General features: G+C 44.4%; 1 protein-coding gene across 2 annotated transcripts; it reads right to left on the bottom strand.

The window, feature by feature from the left end:
* Positions 1-8381: 8381 nt before the first annotated feature.
* mogs (mannosyl-oligosaccharide glucosidase) lies at positions 8382-20228 on the bottom strand. 2 transcript variants are annotated; one of them, XM_088921880.1, is made up of 5 exons: positions 20158-20228; positions 17780-18179; positions 16386-16609; positions 13261-13454; positions 8382-12634 (listed from the first exon to the last, which is right to left on the bottom strand). In XM_088921880.1, exons 2-5 carry the CDS (start codon positions 18162-18164, stop codon positions 10852-10854), a joined length of 2586 nt encoding a protein of 861 aa, XP_088778006.1. In that variant the 5' UTR covers positions 18165-18179; positions 20158-20228; the 3' UTR covers positions 8382-10851. The 2 variants fall into 2 exon arrangements, with proteins under 2 accessions (XP_088778006.1, XP_088778015.1); XM_088921889.1 differs by having other exon boundaries at positions 20163-20184.
* Positions 20229-20562: the final 334 nt, after the last annotated feature.

Raw genomic sequence — 20562 nt, forward strand, 5'->3', positions numbered from 1 at the left:
CATTTGGTGGACTTTTTTAATTAACGTGGCCATCTTAGTTCTAGGCTATACCTCCAGGTGTACGTTTCGAGCCAAGATCACAAAACCACCTCACACTGTCTCTAGTTGTGTTATTTGAACTGCACATCCAAATCACTGCAGAATGGAGTTATGTCTCTTAGAGTGGGTATTGGTATATCTAAACCTGAAAAAGACCCCAGATTTCAGTCAACTACACCCAGTCTCCCTCCTGTCAGTCCCCTACAAAATCCTTTAGCGTCTCATTCTCCAACACATTTTACAGCAGCAGCCATATCACCCTGCAACTCACAACTGGCAACCCACTAAAACTAAGCAGGTGTGAGCCTGGCCAGTACCTCGATGGGAGACCTCCTGGGAAAAAGCTAAGGTTGCTGCTGGAAGAGATATCAGTGGGACGTGTAGGCAGTGCTCTGTGTGAGTCCTAATACCCCAGTATAGTGATACTATACACTATACTCTAAAAAAGGCACCGTCTTTTGAATGAAATGAGAAAACTGAGGTTGTCAGCCCCCATAGTCATTAACAATCCCAGGTTGTTTCTTGAAAAAAATCCCTGTTTTTTTGGCCAAATTTCCCATTGGCCTTTACCAATCATGGCCACCAATCTATGAATTGGCTTCTTCACCCTGTTCTCCTCCCCACTGATAGCTGCTGTGAGGCGAGCGCAGTATTGGCTGCCGTTGCATCACCCAGCTGGGGGTTGTACATAGGTGGTGGTGGAGGAGCGTCCCCATTACATGTAAAGTGCTTTGAGTGGAATGTCCAGAAGAGTGCTATATAAGTGTGAGGAATTATCATTATTATTACCACACTCCCCTGGCTCCCTGTCCTAGCAAACACTCCTTCACACATCTTACGACTCACAATAACCCACGAAATGCTCGAAAACTCTTCTCACCCTCACCTGCTACTACAAAAAACATAAGTAATTCACCAAAGACACATCTGCTGGGGAGGGCCAGATTGGCTTTCTTCAAGAATACCATTCAGGAAAAACCCTCCCCAGCAAGACTTCAAGGCAGACTTCAGCTGGGCTCCAGAATGGGAATCACTAGACCTAACAAACAAGCACCTGCCCTACCCAACAACCTCCCGGCTTTCACCCAGGGAAAGAACTGTCCACTCTGAACTGCACTGGGACTGGTCAAGCCTCTATAGATGGAGAATCAGTGCAGCCCTCTTTGTTCCTGCGGGATGGAGCAAACTGTGCAGCACATCCTACAGGACTGCCCAGAACACAGTCCTCAGTGGGGGACAACGCACCCTCCACACAGCTGGAGCAGAAGCTATTGCTTTCCTCAGGGATCTTGTATTTGCTAAATAAATAAGGTAAGAAATAGTCAGATAAAATCACTTTATAGGCCCTATACAATTGCTTGTATTAGGAATTTGTCTTTTCACATACCCCAGCTTGCTCTCCATGAGACACACAGACAGGGAGAGAAGCTTGGGGTCAGAGCACAGGTCCAGCACCCCTGGAGCAGTTAGGGTTAAGGGCCTTGATCAGGGGCCCAGTGGAGGAGGATTTTTCTCCCGGCCATAGAATACGAACCGGCAACCTTCCAGCCACAGATCCTTAGCCACAGAGCCACCACACCACACCAAAAACTTAGTGCAGATGCCAGGGATGGAACCTGGGGCCACATACAAGTATTTCACATAATTAGATTGAGGGTTCACAGACTTTTTCTCATTACTGTGTAGGAAATACAGTTGTGTATCTTCATACTATTTAGACTTTTGAAGTAATTTTGCAGCAATTTTATATACTTCATGGCTTATAAAACTGTTCCACGGGTGTTTATATACTAATGACACAGCAACATATTCAATGGTCTATTCTATAGTCTTGGTTCCTATTTGCTACTGGTACAGTATCTGCTCTATTCTGTCATTCTCAGATTTTAAATTAGAATCATACATATACATTTTTTTTACACATCACGCAGGTATAGATAAAGACATTAAATATAGAAAGGTGCATGGTGAACAAAAACATGAATATCATTTCTGTTTTTTTGGTTTGGATTTACTATTTATCTTTATGGTTTATTACTTCTGAAGTCTATAGCCGTGTCACTTTGGATCTGAAGTGAAAAGGAAATTAGTGCCCTTTCACACGTTTTCCCTTACCTTCCTTTCAAAATATGCCAATTAAAATAACCTCCATAGCAGTGCTTGATTGCTAGGACAAAACTTTATATTGGTGCTGACAATTAATAACTACTTACCTACGGTAAAGAAGAAATGTTTTTATTTTAGTAAAGGAAAAATTGTATTACTGAAACAGCATTGTAACTCATTGTCCTTCTAGGCAAATGTAGTGGTTCACAGCTGTGCTTTTAGGAGTACTGCTGGTATGATTATCTGTACCTTTATAATGGTTGTCTAGGCCAGGACATCAGTGAACTGGCTGTGTGCACTATGGCCAATTGAAAGGAGGAGGTTGCACTAACAATAAATGTCTAGCCCAATTCGAGCATTCACAAGCACATGCAATACAGTCTCTTGAATGTCAATCGCCTGGCATTAGAAACTTTTGTGAAGAGCCTAATCAAAGCCCTCTCAAAATCTATATACTGAACCACATCATGTGCTCCGTGTTTACCTTCCTTTTGTTGTTTGTTTTACAGAAGTCTTATAAAGACGATTAAAAAAATGATGAATGAAACTCCTAAATATTTTATTTTCATTAAAGACTTCACTTCTGCTCTCTTGGGTTAATGGGGGCATGGTGGTGCTGTGGTTAGCATTGCTGTCTTGCAGCACTGGGGCCCTGTGTTCTGTTTTTGGGGTGCTGTCTGTGGAGAGATTGTGTTGTATGTTCTCCCTGGTTTTTGCGCAGAATGCTCGCACTGTTAAAAGACATACTGTAGGTTGATTGACTTCTGAGAAAATTGGCCTCAGTGTGAGTAGGTTCATGTCTGTATCTGTGTCTGTATGTGCACTATGATGGACGGGCTTCATGTCCTGGGTGTATTCTGTCTTACGCCCATTGCCTGCTAAAACAGGCTTTGACTCCCCCCCACAACATTGAATCGGACAAAGTGGTAAGAAAATGGATGGATGGAGAGTGCTTAATCTTCTTATAAAGGACGATTGCCTGACAGATGTCTTTTATTTGTCAGGAGTTTGGCGATGAATAATTTGGCACTCTGGAAGGAGCTGTGAGCATCGTGTCGACCTGTCTCACTTTGAGCTCAGAGTTTGGAATCCACAATTGAAAGTCTTAATGAAAAACAAACGGACCTTCTGTCAAAGAACAGCTAGCGATTTTGACGCTGAAACTGGGACAATGCAGGCACTGTGAAAGCGCAGGGCTTTGTGCGTCTCCGGGAGATTCCGGAGAGCCGAGGAGGCAGGATTTCAGGGTTTGATGTTTGACCGTCGAACGCTGGGTGAAGGCAGAGAGGTCTGTGGTTCCCACTGTCTGAGAATTGCCAAGAAAAACAAAGGTTGGGATTTTCCGCTGGATTGACACTTGGAAGCTAGTCAGGTAGTAGCGATCTGAGCGTGAACACAGAATGCCTGATGGTTCTAAGGACTTCAATGGCAGAGCGCTGTTCTAGCGGACACATAAACCTTAAATAGACAGATAACATGGCTGATTGATTGGATGATTGGCTGCCTGATTGAAAGGCAGCCAGTCAGATGGACAAGCGGCCCGACCGTGTTTGCACAGGCCTGACGGAGGCTGAACGCTCTTGCGAATGTGGCTGTTTCCCGTTTCCTGTTGCAATGGGAATCTACGGGCCGCTCCCAGCCTGGGCGTAACGGAAATAAAAGAAAATCAGAAGGACAGCACAGACGTGGGGCCTACGAAAATCAGCCATTTCGGATATTCCAAAGAGGAAACAAATCACGAATATAATCAAGAAATTGGCTAAAACCAGGTCTGCCGAGGAAAACATCAACAATTGATGAGCTATTAAGGAAAATCAGAAAACAACCGTCAGTGAAATCACCAACAACCTCCAGAGAGCCTACGCCACAAAAAGTGTACCGCTCATCAGCACCACCAACAACAGGAAAGCCAGAATACAAAGATGAACCAGGAGAGTTTCTGTGCAGTCCTGTTGACAGGTAAGAGCAAAATAAATCTTTACCACAGAGAGAGGTTACAGTGTGGAGAGAGAACCTGCAGGTGCTCCCAAGAACAGCAGGGCTTCTGGGAAGCCTGGTGGAGGTAGAGGCATGGACTGGGCATGAGGGGCTGCCTCTGGAACTGGCTCACTCGTCTGTGTTGGTGATTTGACTAATGCTGGCAGCAGCAGAATGAATTCTGGAGTTTACAGAAACATTTTGTGAGCTTATGTTGGACAAAATGCTTCCCGACTTGCGTCTCAGTGACCTAAAACACAAGGTCAATGAAACCAGGGAAATCATCAGGAGAAAAATGTGGCTGCAGCAGCAGATTTGCAATCGAGATGTATCATCATCTCAGATGGTGGCACAAAGAGTAGCCTCATGCAGTTATTACCTCAAAGCAGTTATTGCCTCAAAGGGATATGCAACCAAATACTGACTTGTGCATGCCAAACTTTACTTCAAATGATTGTGTCCTAATACTTAAAGTCACTTGAAATCAAAGGTTTAACACAAATATGTTTGTTTTAAATATGATCAACTCTGAGCATGTCATAAAAAAATGTACAATATGTGGTCATTATCTGTCATACTGTATTACTTACTGTGATCACAAATGCAAATTTCTTGACTTTTAAAGCAAAAATAACAGTGTTGACTTTGCTGTACCCATACTTTAGGAGGACACTGTAGATCATCGTATACTTTCTTTCTAAATATCACATCCATAACTTTAGAACAGATACAAAACCTATTGTACTGTACTGTAATTCCTTGCTTTTGTTTTGTCACTCTTTTTTATGTACAGGCGCCACTGTATATGAGCAATATTCTGGTCAATTGGTATTAATCCTGTCTCATTGGAAGAGATTCTTTAATGGCTCATGGATAACTGTTCTGTGGGATCTCATACCATCAGGTCCTGGAGACTTGTTATTTATTATTCACCAGCAGCCCCACTACCGAGGAGAAGATCAGGTGGAGGAAAATCGCTTCACCAATTGAATTAATGGGAAATTTAAGTGACCAAATTTTGCCAGCACAGAGTGAATTTCAGAAATGAGAAATGACCTCACCAAATAAATGAAATACAGCATACCATACTTCCCCTGTTTTTCTAGTTTCTTTTGCTTCCCTTTGTAAATTATTTTGTAATAGAATTCTGCATTCACATCACGTTACTAATTAAGTTTTATGTGCTTTACTAGCGCTAAACAGGTCAAATAAAACGTAAAACAGATTTGCCAAAGCCTTGCGTTTATTAACGTATTTTTAGCAGTCAAACAATAGTTTGTGATGCGCCCTTTGGACCTGATATACTTTGAAAACACTATTTTAAATTCTTCTATCTTGCATAGAAATTAAATACTGACGTCATTTACCCAAAATGTGAAATTCCGTTTGTCTTTGCTTGAAATGATCATTCACGAACACTGATACAAAATCATCTCATCCTGCCATCCACTTTACCGGCAGGGCCTAACAATGCAGCTTTGCCATGGCAACACAGCTTAAAAGAAACAATTACCTGTTCCAGCATGACGTCAGGCAGCCTTCATGTGTGAATGGATGAAACCACAAAGCCTTGGATTGCGCTCTCGTCATTCAGAACAAACCACGTTTCGCTCTCCTGATCCGGGTCTCGCCGTCCTTACTTACACCACAGCAGACAAGGTCTGATTCTACTGATGGGACACGGAACAGGCCAATGTCAACTGCGGAACTAATAGTATCAGATGAGAACAGAACTGAGGAGTAGCGTGAAAAACGCTGTCTGAAAAGGAACAGCTTAAGGTTCGGTTAAAAACACCAGCAGCCATATCACCCTGCAGCTCACAACAGGCAGCCCAGTGAAGCTCAGCAGGTGTGAGCCCGGCCAGTACCTGGATGGGAGACCTCCTGGGGAAAAAACTAAGGTTGCTGCTGGAAGAGGTGCTAGAGGGGCCAGTGGGAGTTGCTCACCCTGTGGTCTGTGTGGGTCTTAACACCGCACTATAGTGGCAGGGACACTATACTGTAAAAGGGTGTTGTCCTTTGGATGAGACGTAAAACTAAGGTCCTGACTCTCTGTGCTCATTAAAAATCCCAGGGTGCAGTTCGGAAAAGGTAGGAAAGGGAAGGGGTGTAACCCTGGTGTCCTGGCCAAATTTCCAGCTGGCCTTTACCAATCATGGCCTCCTAATAATCCCCATCTACCAACTAGCTTCATCACTCTGACCTCTTCCCTACTGAGAGCTGCGGTGTGGTGAGTGTACTGTGAGCACAGTATGGGCTGCCGTCGCATCATCCAGGTGGGGCTGCACACTGGTGGTGGTGGAGGGGAGTCCCCATGACCTGTAAAGCGCTTTGAGTTGAGTGTCCCGGAAAGTTCTATATAAGCATAATGAATTATTATTTATTATGATTAAAATCACTACCTATGGAGAAAACTAGTCTTTAGCAAACAATTTATTTTTTAATTAGGGATAAGAGTTAAGCACATTGAAAGGCTTATGAAGTATTTTAGTCAACCTCCTGCCCAGAGGACGAAGAGACTGGGACCCCCCTGCAGAGTGAGGGGAGGAGACTGGGACCCCCCTGCAGAGTGAGGGGTGACCAAGGGGCAGCAGCAGGTGGAGATGGGGTGGAGGAGGGATACAAGAGATGTATGTGAGGGAAAGAATCATCTACTGTATTTATATTTTTTATGTGAGGAAATGAAGTCAGAGTTGATTACCGACTACTGAGGCTGATTGAATTTGACTGAAGTTGTCATCCCTCCCAAAAGTTCGTTATAAACTCTGTGAAGAGCACGAAAAGGCACCTTTCCCCTCTCCAGATAGCTGCCTTTCAGACAGAATTCCAAAACATTTTCCTACAACGGCTGTAAAGTTTGGGTTTTTTTCAGGGCACCTTCTACATAGTGCACACACAGGTAACTGGACAGTTACACAAGACTGCAAGAAAACTGTATTGGGTAACTCAATCTTGAGTCAGCTCTCGACAGTCAGTTCAGATATAGTGTTACTCTTACAATGGCATTTTATCTTTTTTTTAAAAAGTGCAATCCCTCCCAAAATAAAACCTGAATGTACCACAACACCTGGGAAATGCAGTATGCATTTGTACTCACTTATGAGACACAAGCAAATCATGTTTTTGGACTACAATGAATGGTTGGGAGTTACCTGTAGGAAATGTGCCAGCTCATGTCCTCCTTCTGTACACCATTTTGCCGCCTCTTGTGTGTAATTCTTCAAGAAGTGTTACAACACATACAGGAAAATATGCTCTCAAGATTGGATTTGTATTAGAGACGTGATCCATTTCAGGCAATGCCAAGACATTTGCATACCTTTGAGGTAAAGATGGACACACTAGGGCACTAGGCAGTACCTGATTTTAATGGGCTGGGACACCCTATCAGAGGTGTGCTTTATTTCGCTGCAAAAACTCACTAAACATTCCTGACTTCATCCACTGCAATACTGATGGCACATTTGGGAGTGTTTCTGTAACAGTGTATTTCCTATTGTCTTCCTATGTGCATTCCACACTATAGGGAAAGGTTAGCTCATTATGTTAATAATTGTACATTGGTTAAGGAAAATGCCTGCTATGTATACAATGAGCTTTAAAATACAGAGGATAAGGCAAAATCGAAAACAGACTCGAGGAGGAGAACTAGTCATGTTTACCTGAGAACCACAAAATTATTTTTAAATCTAGAGAATCATTGTATTGTGTCAGGTACTGTATCTGGGCTTGTAGCTGGAAGACTGTAGGTTCAGATCCAAAGGAAGACTCTGCTGTTGTACCCCAAGTAAGATGTTTCACTCAGACTGCTTCAGCACAATACCCAGCTATATAAATTGGTGGAAATGTAAGTTGCTTTGGATAATAATGTCAGAGAAGTAAGAATAAACCTACCAAATGGCAGTGATGCAGCACCTGTATATTGTATTTAAGAATACATTCGTGATGAGGAAGCCAAACCACGAAAAAAGAAAATTCAAATCATTAAAGTGGCCTTACAATAATAGCATGTACAGTAGGAGCTTACAAGCACGTAAGCAGCACAAGTACAAAGTTCTTAAATTGAATGGCTGCCTATAAAGCCTAATGCTCTTTAGGACTCAGCAGGTTAAATTTATCTCACTGAGAAAATGACACAAGGTTTTAGCAAGTGCAAGCCCACAGGGAGTAGAAAACAGATGAGCTTTGCAGGCTTTGGATGGTAAATTTCAAAGTACCAGTTAAACAGTGTGCTAATGTGAAAATAAAGACCACATGTGTCCTGTACTTCCTTTATTTCCACAAGGTAACAAACAATGTCTTACAGGTTTTACAAAAGCAGCAGCACCCTGCATCAGCCTTGGAGAACATTGCTCCCTCAATAACACCCCCCCCCCCCCCCCCCAGCACAGAACAGCACGTCACTCCACTGACCGACAACTGCGTTAAACAAAGCAGAGCAAGCAAACACCACACGGAGACATGTCCCTCACTGCCCCCCAAACCCACCACGCCTCCCTCCAGAAATGAAGATTTCCATTCAGGAGCAAATAACCTGAGCTTTTGAGAGTTCCGTTAGGCCGTTTACTCTAGTGAACAAATGCTTTATGAATGCAGACGATGTTAACCGTAATGCCACAGCTGGGGGAGCTGCAAGTTCTCAAGAGTTTTACCTCAACGGGCATTGAACTGGAACTGTACAGTGGTAAAATATGCAGCCTGCATTATAATAAAGGGGAGAGAAGGTATCACTGTATACATCACTACATAGTGCACACACCATGACGTCATGATATATTCTGATGGCCCTGGGAGCTTCTTTATTTAACATCTCATTCCTTGAAATCATTAACAGACAACATACGTACTTCCAAGATCACTCTTTTCTAGAAGCAAAACAACTTTAAGCTGCCCCTGGTGAACCAGGTGACCCGTCACCAAAGCTGCAGCTTGACAGCCTTTCTTGACTGAATAATAAATGACAGCGGTGCCTCCCAACCAGCAGAGAAGGCACGCCTTTCACTTCCCCTCAGCGCTGTTGCTCTGTAGTGCATTGGGCTCAAAAGAAGATCTGAAAAAGAAACTAGAAAGGGGGAGGACACCAACAGAAGGCTTTTGAAACAAACTACTTTTCTACAAACAACACAAATTCCACATGGTAATGAGACTGGAGCTCTGATCTCCTACAACTAGCTTCATGGCCAGGGACTAGATGACAAGCTGTGAAAATGACAGGTGCCACAGAACTCCACTGATAATTGGATTTGCAGCAGAGTCTCATATTTGAAACAGTACAACAGTCTCACAGTGCCAGTTTTCTTTTTTTTCAGTTATTACTAAAAAGCACTAAAATTTATATAAATGTATACAATTTCAGTTCATGTCATATCTAACATTTTAAAATATATATACACATTCTAATCACTCACTCCCATATAATATGTCCACATTTTGGTGAACACATTTTAATATCTGTTCTATACTGATCTTAAGTCTTGAAATGGATGCTGCCATTGATAAACACAGGATTTAAGATCACTTCAAGTACATTTTATATGAAGGACCACTGACCTTTTTTTACAGTTGCATTACAGATCCAGCTTACTTATATGATCACCCCCTAAAAAAGCAGACTTCAGATTTCCCCAACAGCTCTTGTGTGGCTGTGGGACTAACAGTACCCTTCCAGACATCTGCCTGAGTCAAAATACAGATGTAATAGCATCTGGTCAGTTTGTAATCATCTTCTGTTGCAGCTCTCGGTCAAAAGCTGCTCACTTTGAAGAGGCAGTACTGTGAAACTAAGAACACGTTTGTTTGAATGCAATATTTCGTCCCTGTTTTACATATTGCAAAAATAAAGCCTATAATACTAGACCACAATAAGTCTGAATACATTCTTGGTAAATCAGATTGGGACATCCAGACATCCACGCACAGCGTTCCAAGAATTTCAGGACTAACTGGGTGTGAATAATATCTTGTTAATTGATTAAATAACAAAAGCAAAGACATACTGAACTCTCTCATTGGTAATATGTCAAGCCTGTCTTATGAGGGTGATTCCTGTAAACTCTTTGATCTAGGCTCACATTCAGAGGCCTGTAGGACCTGAATACCCTTTGCTGTGGGCCAGGGGGAACTTGACAGTGAATAAGACCACTGCCTTCTTATTAAAGGCCTTTGCCCAATTACAAGGCAGAAGTCCTGTGAGAAATTATTTCAATCAGCAGGATGAGTAAAGAGGTTCACTTGCATCAGTAGCAAGTTATTAAACATTAATCAGTCATTTTATTCTTGCATTTTTGTGCAGTTAAATTATCTTAAACCATCAACCTGGGAACATAAAAGAGGAAAATCAAGTTTATAATTATGGGTCAGCACTTTGTTCCACCAAGTAAATCAGAAATACACTTAAACTTAGTAACATAAGACACCAGACTAAGTTTACTCTATACGGATAAAATGATTACTTTCCTTTTTGTTCAACCCCTACAAAGATCCTTGAGCAAAATGAACAGATCTAGACTCATATGGCTCCATAAAAACTTCTAGATTCTACAGAAAACAAGTTAAGAAAGATTCCCAGAGAAATTAAAGACAGAAAACCACTCATTTCTCGTCTGCTTCCTTTCAACAATGGCAGATCAAGTCTGGATGAAAAACAGAGACTGCAGACAAAAACAATGGCACATACTAGAGACGGTAGAGTGCTGTTCACACAGCTGTAGAGCTCACTCCCGTGCTGTCTCAGTACTGCTCTGCCATCATTAACACAGACAGAGCAGACCAGCCCGTGAAGGGGTGGCTTCCTTGGCCTCTGCCTGTGCTGTCATTGTACTGTTCCCAGATATAGCCAGTTTCCATGTACTGTCTGTACACGTTCTCTATAATATTAGTCCTCAGCTCTTGGTAGAGAGCAGCTGCCTTTTCTCTGTATGGTCCGTCAGTGCGGCCGTAGTAATGCAGCGCTCTGACGGCCAGGTAATTAATGTTGATCCAGATGGGGCCGCGCCAGTAGGGGGCATCGTGCTCCGTGTTGCGTTTCATGTAGAGGGGGTCGGACTTGGAGAGGGAGCGCAGGCCGTAGGGCGTCCACAGCTTCTGCTCGTCCCTCATGTCCTTGAGAATGTGCTCCAGCTTGGGGGAGTCGGGGGTCAGGAGCTGCAGCAGGAAGGGGAAGAGGCTGACATAGCCCAAGGCGTTGACATACTGCAGCTTGGGGGCCTTGCGGATCGCGCGCACAAGCCGGGCTGGGGGAAACTGGTGACGGGGCTGCCCGGGTGGCACGTACACTTTTTCCCTCTGGAGGGACACTGCCTGAGTGTGGTTCCCATAGTCGGAGAAAGCCTTGAGCTGCTCGGACCAGTGCAGCTCACTCAGCAGCATGTTGTCACCCAGGATCAGCTGAGTCCTTTCATACTCCTGGTGGGGCTCCCCGATAAGCTTGGCAATGTCAGCCATGATCCCAGAGGCCAGGGCCATCCAGCAGTACAGGTCCACATGCCTCTCATCCTGGGAAGGATGAGAGGCTCTGGGATAGTCATCCAGGCCGGACGTCAGCGTCTTGGGGTTGAGGAAGAGGTTGGTGTCCTTGTCCCTGCCCCTCCAGCGGTAGGAATTGGGGAGGGGCCCAGCCTGAGTTGTGTTGTACCACTCAAACCAGGTCTGCAGCCTGGGGAACAGCCTTCTCAGAAAGTCCTTGGTGCCCTGCAGTGCTGATTCATTCACCTCTGCCGCGGCGGCAAACCGCTCCACGAGCTTCTGCAGTGCCAGGAAAAGCGTGGGCGGGTTGGCGTTTTCATTCCGCTGGATGATGAACTCGGCCGGCACTTTGCTGCGAGCCTCGTCATCTAAAATCTGCTCCCGGGGAATCCAGCCCTCCACGTTCATCAGGTCCAGCCAGTGGGCAATGGCTTCCCTGGTGATCTGAGAGTCCCACTTACTGATGAGGAGCTGATGGAAACCCTCATCCCAGAGGAAACCTCTGGGGAAGAAGGAGCGGGATGGGACAGCGGTAAACAAGGGGCCCTCAGGGTAAACCAGGGGGTACTCGTTGTATATGGACTGAACGGCCGACTGCCCGTGGAAGTAGCCCAAACCACCCAGCATGTTGCTCAGTGCTGCTTTGGCAAACTTAATCTGAGATGGGGTGTACCCTTTCCTCTGGAGCTCGAAGGTTTCCTCAAACTTGGCGTCAAAAGCCCCCTTCCTTCTCTCCAGCTCCTCCGTCATCACCTCCCCCACCAGCTGATTGGGACGGTCCCGGAAGCTGCCCGACTCAAACAGGACCTCCATCTGGAAGGGCGTCTGGACGGTCACCTGGTGCACCACGAAATCGCTCTCCTTCCGGGTCTCCCCACGCTGCTGCTGCTGCTGATGGGAGGGCGGAGGGGGCCTGTAGGTATCCACCGCTATGTAGTGGCGCTTCTCACCAGATGGGGGACTATATATAAACTTCCCACTCAGGCTGCTTTTCACAATGTCTGTCAGCTTCTCTAAGCCGGGGCTGACCGTCTTCAGGTAATTGTAGCTAGAACACGAAACAGAACAAAAAAATCAGGTGTACACACAGCACATCTGACACATCTTAAGGTATGTTGAACCCAGCCACATTGGTGAAGCCAGTACCCTGGCTTCTTTCAAGAAACGGCTGAATGAAATCCTCAAATCAAGAAAGGAGGCCCTCCATTACACAAACAGTAGAGGAGTAGAGAACAAGCCACCCAGCCAAACAGTTGAAGATGATACCCTGACTTCTTTCAAGAAACAGATCTGAGATCCTTGGATCCATCTGCTACTAGGAAACAAGAGGGAGCGATGGGCGAAGGGCCTCCTCCTGTTTGTAATCGTTACATTCTTAAGCGTGCAGAAATCTAGTGCCAAAATCCAAGGTCAAAACTTATCAATTAGCTGAGATTTCCATCTCTTGCAACTTATCTTAAAAGGTAAGGACACCACACTCCCTGCTGTGACACTGGCATTCAGTTCTATGGCAAAATGTTTACCAGCAATCGGTTGGAATCCACTAGTGACTTATGCGAGAACAATCTTTATGACAGATCCGATGGACCCCCAAGTTTATTATACTTCAGCAGAAATGAATCTTTAGGTCCAGAAAGCCTGAAGGCACTAAAGGCATAAAGTCTGCGGTCATACCTGGCGAACTTGGCACTGGCAGCCTCACCAGCGGCAGGCTTGCGGAAGGTGAGCTTGAAGTGTCCCAGCTCCTCAGAAAATCCTGTGACAGAACCCAGGCGGTTCTTCTCCTCAACGTGGGCCTGCAGGGAACCCTGACTGTCTGCAGCCACATAGAACAGCAGGGAGATCACAGGTGCGTGGGCAGCCGAGCTCTGAGGATGAGCCAACCAACAGGAACGGAGCTGAGTGGAGGAATCCATTGCCGATTTCATACCAGCCCTCCTGGCCCCACCTTGCTCACACACAGAACCACCACAGGCACTGGCACACCCAGATACCGACAGGGCAGAGGCATATGAACTTGGTGCTGGAGGGCCAGCGTGTCTGCAGGTGGTGAAGGTTTCTTCAAAGCTGCAACACCTGAATAGCTGAGTGAAGCTGTTGAACTGGTCCTGTTAAGCCAGGTAGCAAGCTGGTAGTGTTGAAGCCAATATCCTGTTTTTTTGTAACAAAACGGCTAGATAAGATTCTTGAGCCAATCAACTACCACATGGACCAGATCAGCTGAAAGGCCTCCTTTTTGTTTGCAATCTTTCTTATGTTCTTAAGTAACTGGCAGAGACTGACTGAAAACCCGTGGCCCTCCAGGAACAGGAATGAACATTACTGCTTTAGAGGAACTTTCAGAATGGGTGGCCAGTGATATACTGTATGGGCAAGGTGTGAAAAACATTCCTCTCGTGATGGTCTTTCCAGTACAGGAATACAAGGTCAAACAGGAGTAAAGCACACATGCTCTAGAGAAGCAATAACATTGGAAAGATACTGTGGATAAGGAGAGAACTTAGTTTTCATCTAGGACACACAAGGACTAATAACTCATAACAAAAACACAAAGCAATCAGTTCAAGATGATAAAGTCCTTCCTTGGTAGTCCAGGGGAAGAGCATGTTTTTGTTTTACTGACAACTGCTAACTTATTTTTAAATAAATAAATGTGTTTGTGATTCATCTAATTATGTCCCATTGGACTATTTCTGCCCACTGATTACTGTAGAAACAGGGGTGTGACAATGCGAGCTGTCACTGAACAGTGATGCTTACATCAGTGATGCACATAAATAAACAGGTGAACATCACTAAAAGCATAAGGTAGCCACTCCTGCCAAAAACACAGAGTGCATTGATGATAAACAGATCTGACTCATGGGGCTTCGTTTTTCATAATCAATAATGACTTCACTAATGAGTAGCAATATTAGGAATGTATTCTTTGAAGTTAAAGCATCAAAGAACGTAAAGCAAGTGAGCTGATATCTGTAATAGGATCACGCAGTAAGTAGATAATGACAAGTTTGGACAGGTGAGCTCTTTGGGTACCATAGGCCTTATTATTGAAAATCAAAGCATTCTGTTAACTAGCAATTAATTAGAAACTATGGTATTCTTTGTAGAACCTTAGAAACCAAGCAGTTTGGAAATCAAAATAACCCAAAATTTCCAGTTGTTTTGTCCAGCGTCTTTGACACTGCATAAGGTAGAAATGTTAGTAAGACACAATTTCACAAAAGTGAGGTTCTCTTGTCCATACAGAAAGCGGGGTGAGGAGAGGACCGACACTGAGTTTTAAAGGGGTTTACACTTTCAGACGTAGTCAGAATAGGAGTCAGAGGGGAGATAGATAATACCAGGTCACAGCTTGATATCTTAAAATGGAACAAAACACAGAGACAAAGAAAGTTATTTGCTTTCCTTTTTTCCCCACAAAAAAATAATGATTTAAAACAAAACAATGAAGATTAACAAATGCAGAATATAATAACCTGTCCCAGCAAGGAATAGCACATTGACTTGATCAGCCAATTTTAGACAAAGGATTTACAAAGGCATGCTAGTGCACCTATCCTTTTCACAAGACACCAGATGTTTTTATTCTGAGCGGACAAGCAGGAACTGAAGCAGGAAGCAATTCTATCAGCAACAATGCAAGAAAATGTACTGTAAGCAGCCTTGTGGAAAAATACAAAATCCACACAACTGTCTAATGAGAAAATAATTCTTTGTTTGCATACTAGCTTCTGAGTAAACTTGCTCTGGTGCCTGCCCAGCGATGGACTGAAGTCCTGTCAAGGGTGAATCCCAGCTTGTACACATGGCCAGGATTGGCTCCAGCTCTCCTGTGACCGTTTATTGGATAAAGTGGTTAGAAAATGGATGGATGTGTCGAGTGTTTTTAATTCCAAAGGACCGTAAAGCGCTTTGGATATAGCGGGCAAACTACAATATCCATCCCTGAAATGTAGCACCCAGTTGCACGGCAGCCACACTGCACCAGCAGCCCCACTACACAACAAACCGGGTGGACAAGTGAGAAAGTGCTTCACCATCTGGATTAGGAGGAGCTCTGGGAGGGCTGGATTGTGCAGGCCCAAAGCAAAATCTAGCCAAGCTACTGGTGTTAATGGCACCACACTCATGAACAGCAACAAGGGATCCTTAATGGTAAAGTAATCAGGACCATGGCTTAATGTCTCATCCTAAGCATGTCCTACAAATATTTCTACAGTAGAGACACTGGTTTGAAAATTCTGCTCTACAGAGAAGACCGCCACCTACTGGTCTGGCAAAACCACATTTAAAGCAGCAACCTGGTTTTCCTGAGAGGTCTCCCATTCCAGTACTGCCCAGGCCCAGCCTTGTTTAGCTTCTGAGGTCTGATGAGATCCGGCTACAAAGTAATAATTCTGCAGCCTTGAAATGCACTGAGGACATTTTAGAATGATGTGCTCTTCTGATGAAAACCCGTTGCAGTCCCCCTTATTAGCAGCAAGGCTGCAGAACATTATAGACACTTGCATGTAAAGAAAAAGCAGGAGGTGGTTCTCAGAAACTCCTCGAACAGTGTCGGATTTCACGGATTTCTTCTGCCATCACCATCACAAGCAGATGAAGTGATCTCATCACAGCTCTGTGCTGCTGTTATTACACTGCTGATGTACTGAGGCGGGCATTCATGCAGACATCGCCATTCTGCCACACAAGTAACAAGCAGAAGAGGAAAAAACCAGAGTGGGAAGCAAACACAAGCAGACAGTGATGCCGGGGGGGGGGCAGTGGGCAGAGAGCGAGGCGTTTGCGCTGACCTGCTGCTTGGCCGTCACCCTCCAGGTCCAGTCGCCCCCGTGCTCCCCTCCCGCCCTCTTCACGAACTCGGTGGTCAGCGTGAAGTCCGAGTCCCGGACCTCCTGGATGCCGAAGTGGACGCCGTCGTGCATCGTCCAGCCGTAGCTCTGCAGCCGGTCGCCCTGCTCGCAGGTGTGCCGCAGGCTCACGTCCGCCCCGCCGAACTGCCGCATCCACATCAGCCCTGAGCGAGAGGCCAACCCGCCGCCAAGACAGTGAAACCGCCATTCGCGAGGTCACCTGTCTGCGCCAAATTATTAGCAACCACTTTTTCTGCATTCGCAACAATGGAAATGCAGCCACTGGTGCATCATTTTCATCCTGTGGATCTGCATCGGTGGCTATAGTAAAGACGTAGCTTGGTTAAAGTAAGATCACTTTATTGGCCATATACAGTAGAATTTCTTGGATTGGGAATTTGTCTTTTCACATCCCCCAGCTTGCTCTCTATGAGACACAGACAGGGAGAGAGAAGCTTGGGGTCAGAGCGCCGGGTCAGCCATTTATACGGCGCCCCTGGAGAATTTGGGGTTAAGGGCCTTGCTCAGGGGGCCCAACAGAGTAGGATTCCTCTGCCGGCCGCGGGATACGAACCGGCAACCTTCCAGCCACAGGCACAGATCCTGAGCCACAGAGCCAAACACGTGCTAACAGAGTGAATGTGTTCATGTAGCAGTGCATTATGGGTTATGCCTTCTTTATTCAGTTTCCCTCAAGAACGCTAAAGATGCCTGTTGTGTCTCGACCTGTTATGAGATGAATGGCGTGTGTGAACGGACCGTGGCAAAATAAAAGAAACATTAAAAACCCTCTCGTGGGAAAGGATAAAAAAAATCAAAGAAATCCAAAGATGAAAGAGAATTAGACAAACTGCAGGGGAGTGGCTTGGTTGACTGGGAAGGGAATGGCCACAGCTGTGTTTCCATTCAACCCCGCGCCTACATCCAACAGCATCAACCGTTTTTATCTCCGCAGCCGTTTGTTAGACCAAGAATGTTAACTGTGGTGTTCCTGGCTAAATTGCAGTTTGTGCTTGTATAATGCGAGCACTCTTTTTTTCCACTTGAATTCCATTGGTGAAGCAATTTTTCGGTGTTCACCCGATCAGCTGTGTGGTGAGGCTGTTAGGGCATGATGGCAGCCAGGATGTTGCTGCACTTCAATGGTGCATGAAATGGGTTCTCCCCTTAATGTAGAGCTCTTTGGAATCTTTTGGGATGAAAAGTGCTATATAAGGTAATGCAAGAAAATAATTACAAAAGCGTCACAGACGTGGTTAAAGGTGCACCTAACAAAAACAAGCTGTATTTAAGAACGAAGACAGACTCTACCCCAACAGCAAAAGATAAAATACCTGTCACGATCGATCTGGGACTCCTTGTCTTCATTCCGAAATACACCTGGGGCCTGTAGGAGCCCCAGAACCTGTCAGGGGCCACAGCCGCGCTGGTGCTGTTGGCATCCAGGATTCTCATCGAGGGGTGAGGAGTGATGATCCTCCTGGCCAGATAGGAGCGCATGTACAGGGCGTAGAAGAACCAGATCAAGCTGAAGATGCAGAGGCCGATGGAAATGTTGATGAAGAGCTTGGCCAGATCCATCTTTTTCTTCTTTTCCTTGCGATGCAGGATGGAGTTGGGGATGTCCTTCTTCTTCTCCTCCTTCCGGCCGGAGACGGCGTCGCCCCCATCTTTGCTGCTGTTAGTCAGCACCCTCTTTCCATGCCTTTGCCTGCCCATCCTTCCCTCGACAACCTGGACGAGAGGAGACGGAAGATGACGCACTCCGACGCACTGAAGAACCCCAAGGATGCATTAAAAGCCTTGGTTAGAACAGCCTTCGCTTACAATATTCACATTTTTAGTGAACCTTTACACCGATTTCTTTTTTCCATCTCCGGTACGTGCTGCCGAAATCTGCCATCAGATCAATATAATCAGTGCTGGGGAAAGTTACGTTTCAAAAGGTAACCCCCTACTACACAATTAACTAGAAACTAACTGCAATGAATTGCTTTTTAAAAGTAAAACTTTACACAAGTAACTTGTAACCATAATGGGCTACTTTAAAAAGTAACCCTTTACACAGATGGCTTGTAACTGTAACGATGGCTTACTTTTAAAAGTAACTTTTTTTCGATTGCTGAATATAACTCTCTGCATGGCGGCAGGTGGCAAGATCACACTCTAAGTCAATTTTACCAGGATAAAATAAGAAGGATTTGTCTTCTTCGATAGAAATACCTTGTGCAATAGTGCTTCAAGATAAGACTTTATTGATCCCGAGGGGAAATTCAATACCCCCAATCCAAATTTTGAACAAAGAAAACTGCTCATATTGACTGTTTTGGGTTACTTTCATAGGACCTGGGGCACATCTTTATGCAATTAAATAAGATCTTAGCTTAAGTAAGACCACTGCACTGAGACCCTGTACACTTTATTACTGCATTCAAAACAATGAATTTTTTAAAAACAAAAATATTCCCACCAGTGTGTGTATACAAAATTCCATTGCCACAACCTAGCTTTTTAAGAACACATCTGAAATTAAACATATTTCAGTTTCCTTTAGAACTCTTAAGACAATGAAAAGATAACCGGGTCATAAAGTCGCTCTTTAAATGAGACAAGGTGAAATCTTTTCTTTTTATTAAAAAATGTCCAGCTTTACTATTGTGTAGTCAGAAGCCCATCTGCTCTTCCCAGTTAGATGGTGGAAACATTGCAGTAAAAATACAGGGAGCTGTCGTATTAGCTGTAACAAACTATTCAATTACAAATGTACTATAAACGTAGCATTATCAAGTCGAACATAATAAAAGGAAGCTTCATTCGTTCCAGCTGATCTCCTGATTACTTAGATGGCACTAGACTTTTTCCAAGTCTTAAACGGAGGCTCTCTTCCAGATCAAAGGCTAACACCCTACGAGGCTGTGGCACTCTGAAGGGCACAACTCTGTTCTACAGTACGATCATGACTAAGGACCGACTTTAATCTTTTGTTAACGAAGCTGCTCCGTTTGCTTTTTCACTGCTGTCTTCTCCCGAGTTTACTATGCCACCTTCTCTGTACCAACACACAACTAGACCGCCTTTCCATAGCGCTACAGCTCTGTCGGTCAGTTTATATCACATTTAAGCAGTGCGGTCAACAAAGCAAGAGACTGCTGGAGATTCGTGTTGCTTTGGAAAAGAGAAGAACGCATGGTTAACTATACAGAAGAAAGTGTTTACACGTGTGGGAATTTACTTACTAACTCAATGCTATAAAGAACAGCGGATATATTTCAAGCTAAAATCCTACGGCCTATGATACCCACTTTACATTGTTGTTTAATACAATTTTGTATAAAAAAAAAACTCAGCTGCTTAATTTGCTCGAGATCTGGAAAGGCCATGTGAAGAATCTATATTAAAACAATCACCCACTGGTGACAAGAAACGTAATTTAATCGTGTATGCATGCAGGATTCTAGTACAACTGGCTCAATAATATCTCGGTGTACTTTCTAACGGCAAAATGCCTCGACCGATTCAAATAAACAAGGAAGCTGTTCGCAGAGCGCTTTCTTTGGGAAGTGGACTAGTTCTTTCAATACAGCTGCAACTGATGGACATAAAACCACAACCAAACGCGAAACATTGCACGGAATTCCGCCCTTAAACGACAGCGTCTGCTCACACTTTACAAGTGATTCCTCATTAAGTCAGTTTCTGGTACGTGTACTACCTTACAGCTGTGTCACACTCCAGGTGCACATCATCAATCCAGCCACTTCCTGCTCGCCTCGATTCCTTCACACTCACAGGCAGACGTGTAGCGACTACATTCCGCGCAAGAGAAATACGTCACTTGCACAAAGTGGGTAAGCATTCCTTTATTACAAAAAAAAGTATTCCGAGGTAAAACATAAACCATTAAACGGAGTAAAATATAATCTATTGAACACTTCCCATCCTCAATATCTCTATAAAATGGGAAACATTAGAGTAAAAATATATATATTTTTAAAGCATTCAAAATATGTCCAAACCATTCAAACGCCTTGCGGTCTATTTTAATTGACGTCAGACTCAGAGCCACGTGATCAATGATTACGCTATTGGTAAGGAAAACTGAAGACACAAGATACAG

Source organism: Atractosteus spatula, chromosome 1, assembly GCF_055471065.1.
Source record: "Atractosteus spatula isolate fAtrSpa1 chromosome 1, fAtrSpa1.hap1, whole genome shotgun sequence".
Classification (NCBI taxonomy): domain Eukaryota; kingdom Metazoa; phylum Chordata; class Actinopteri; order Semionotiformes; family Lepisosteidae; genus Atractosteus; species Atractosteus spatula.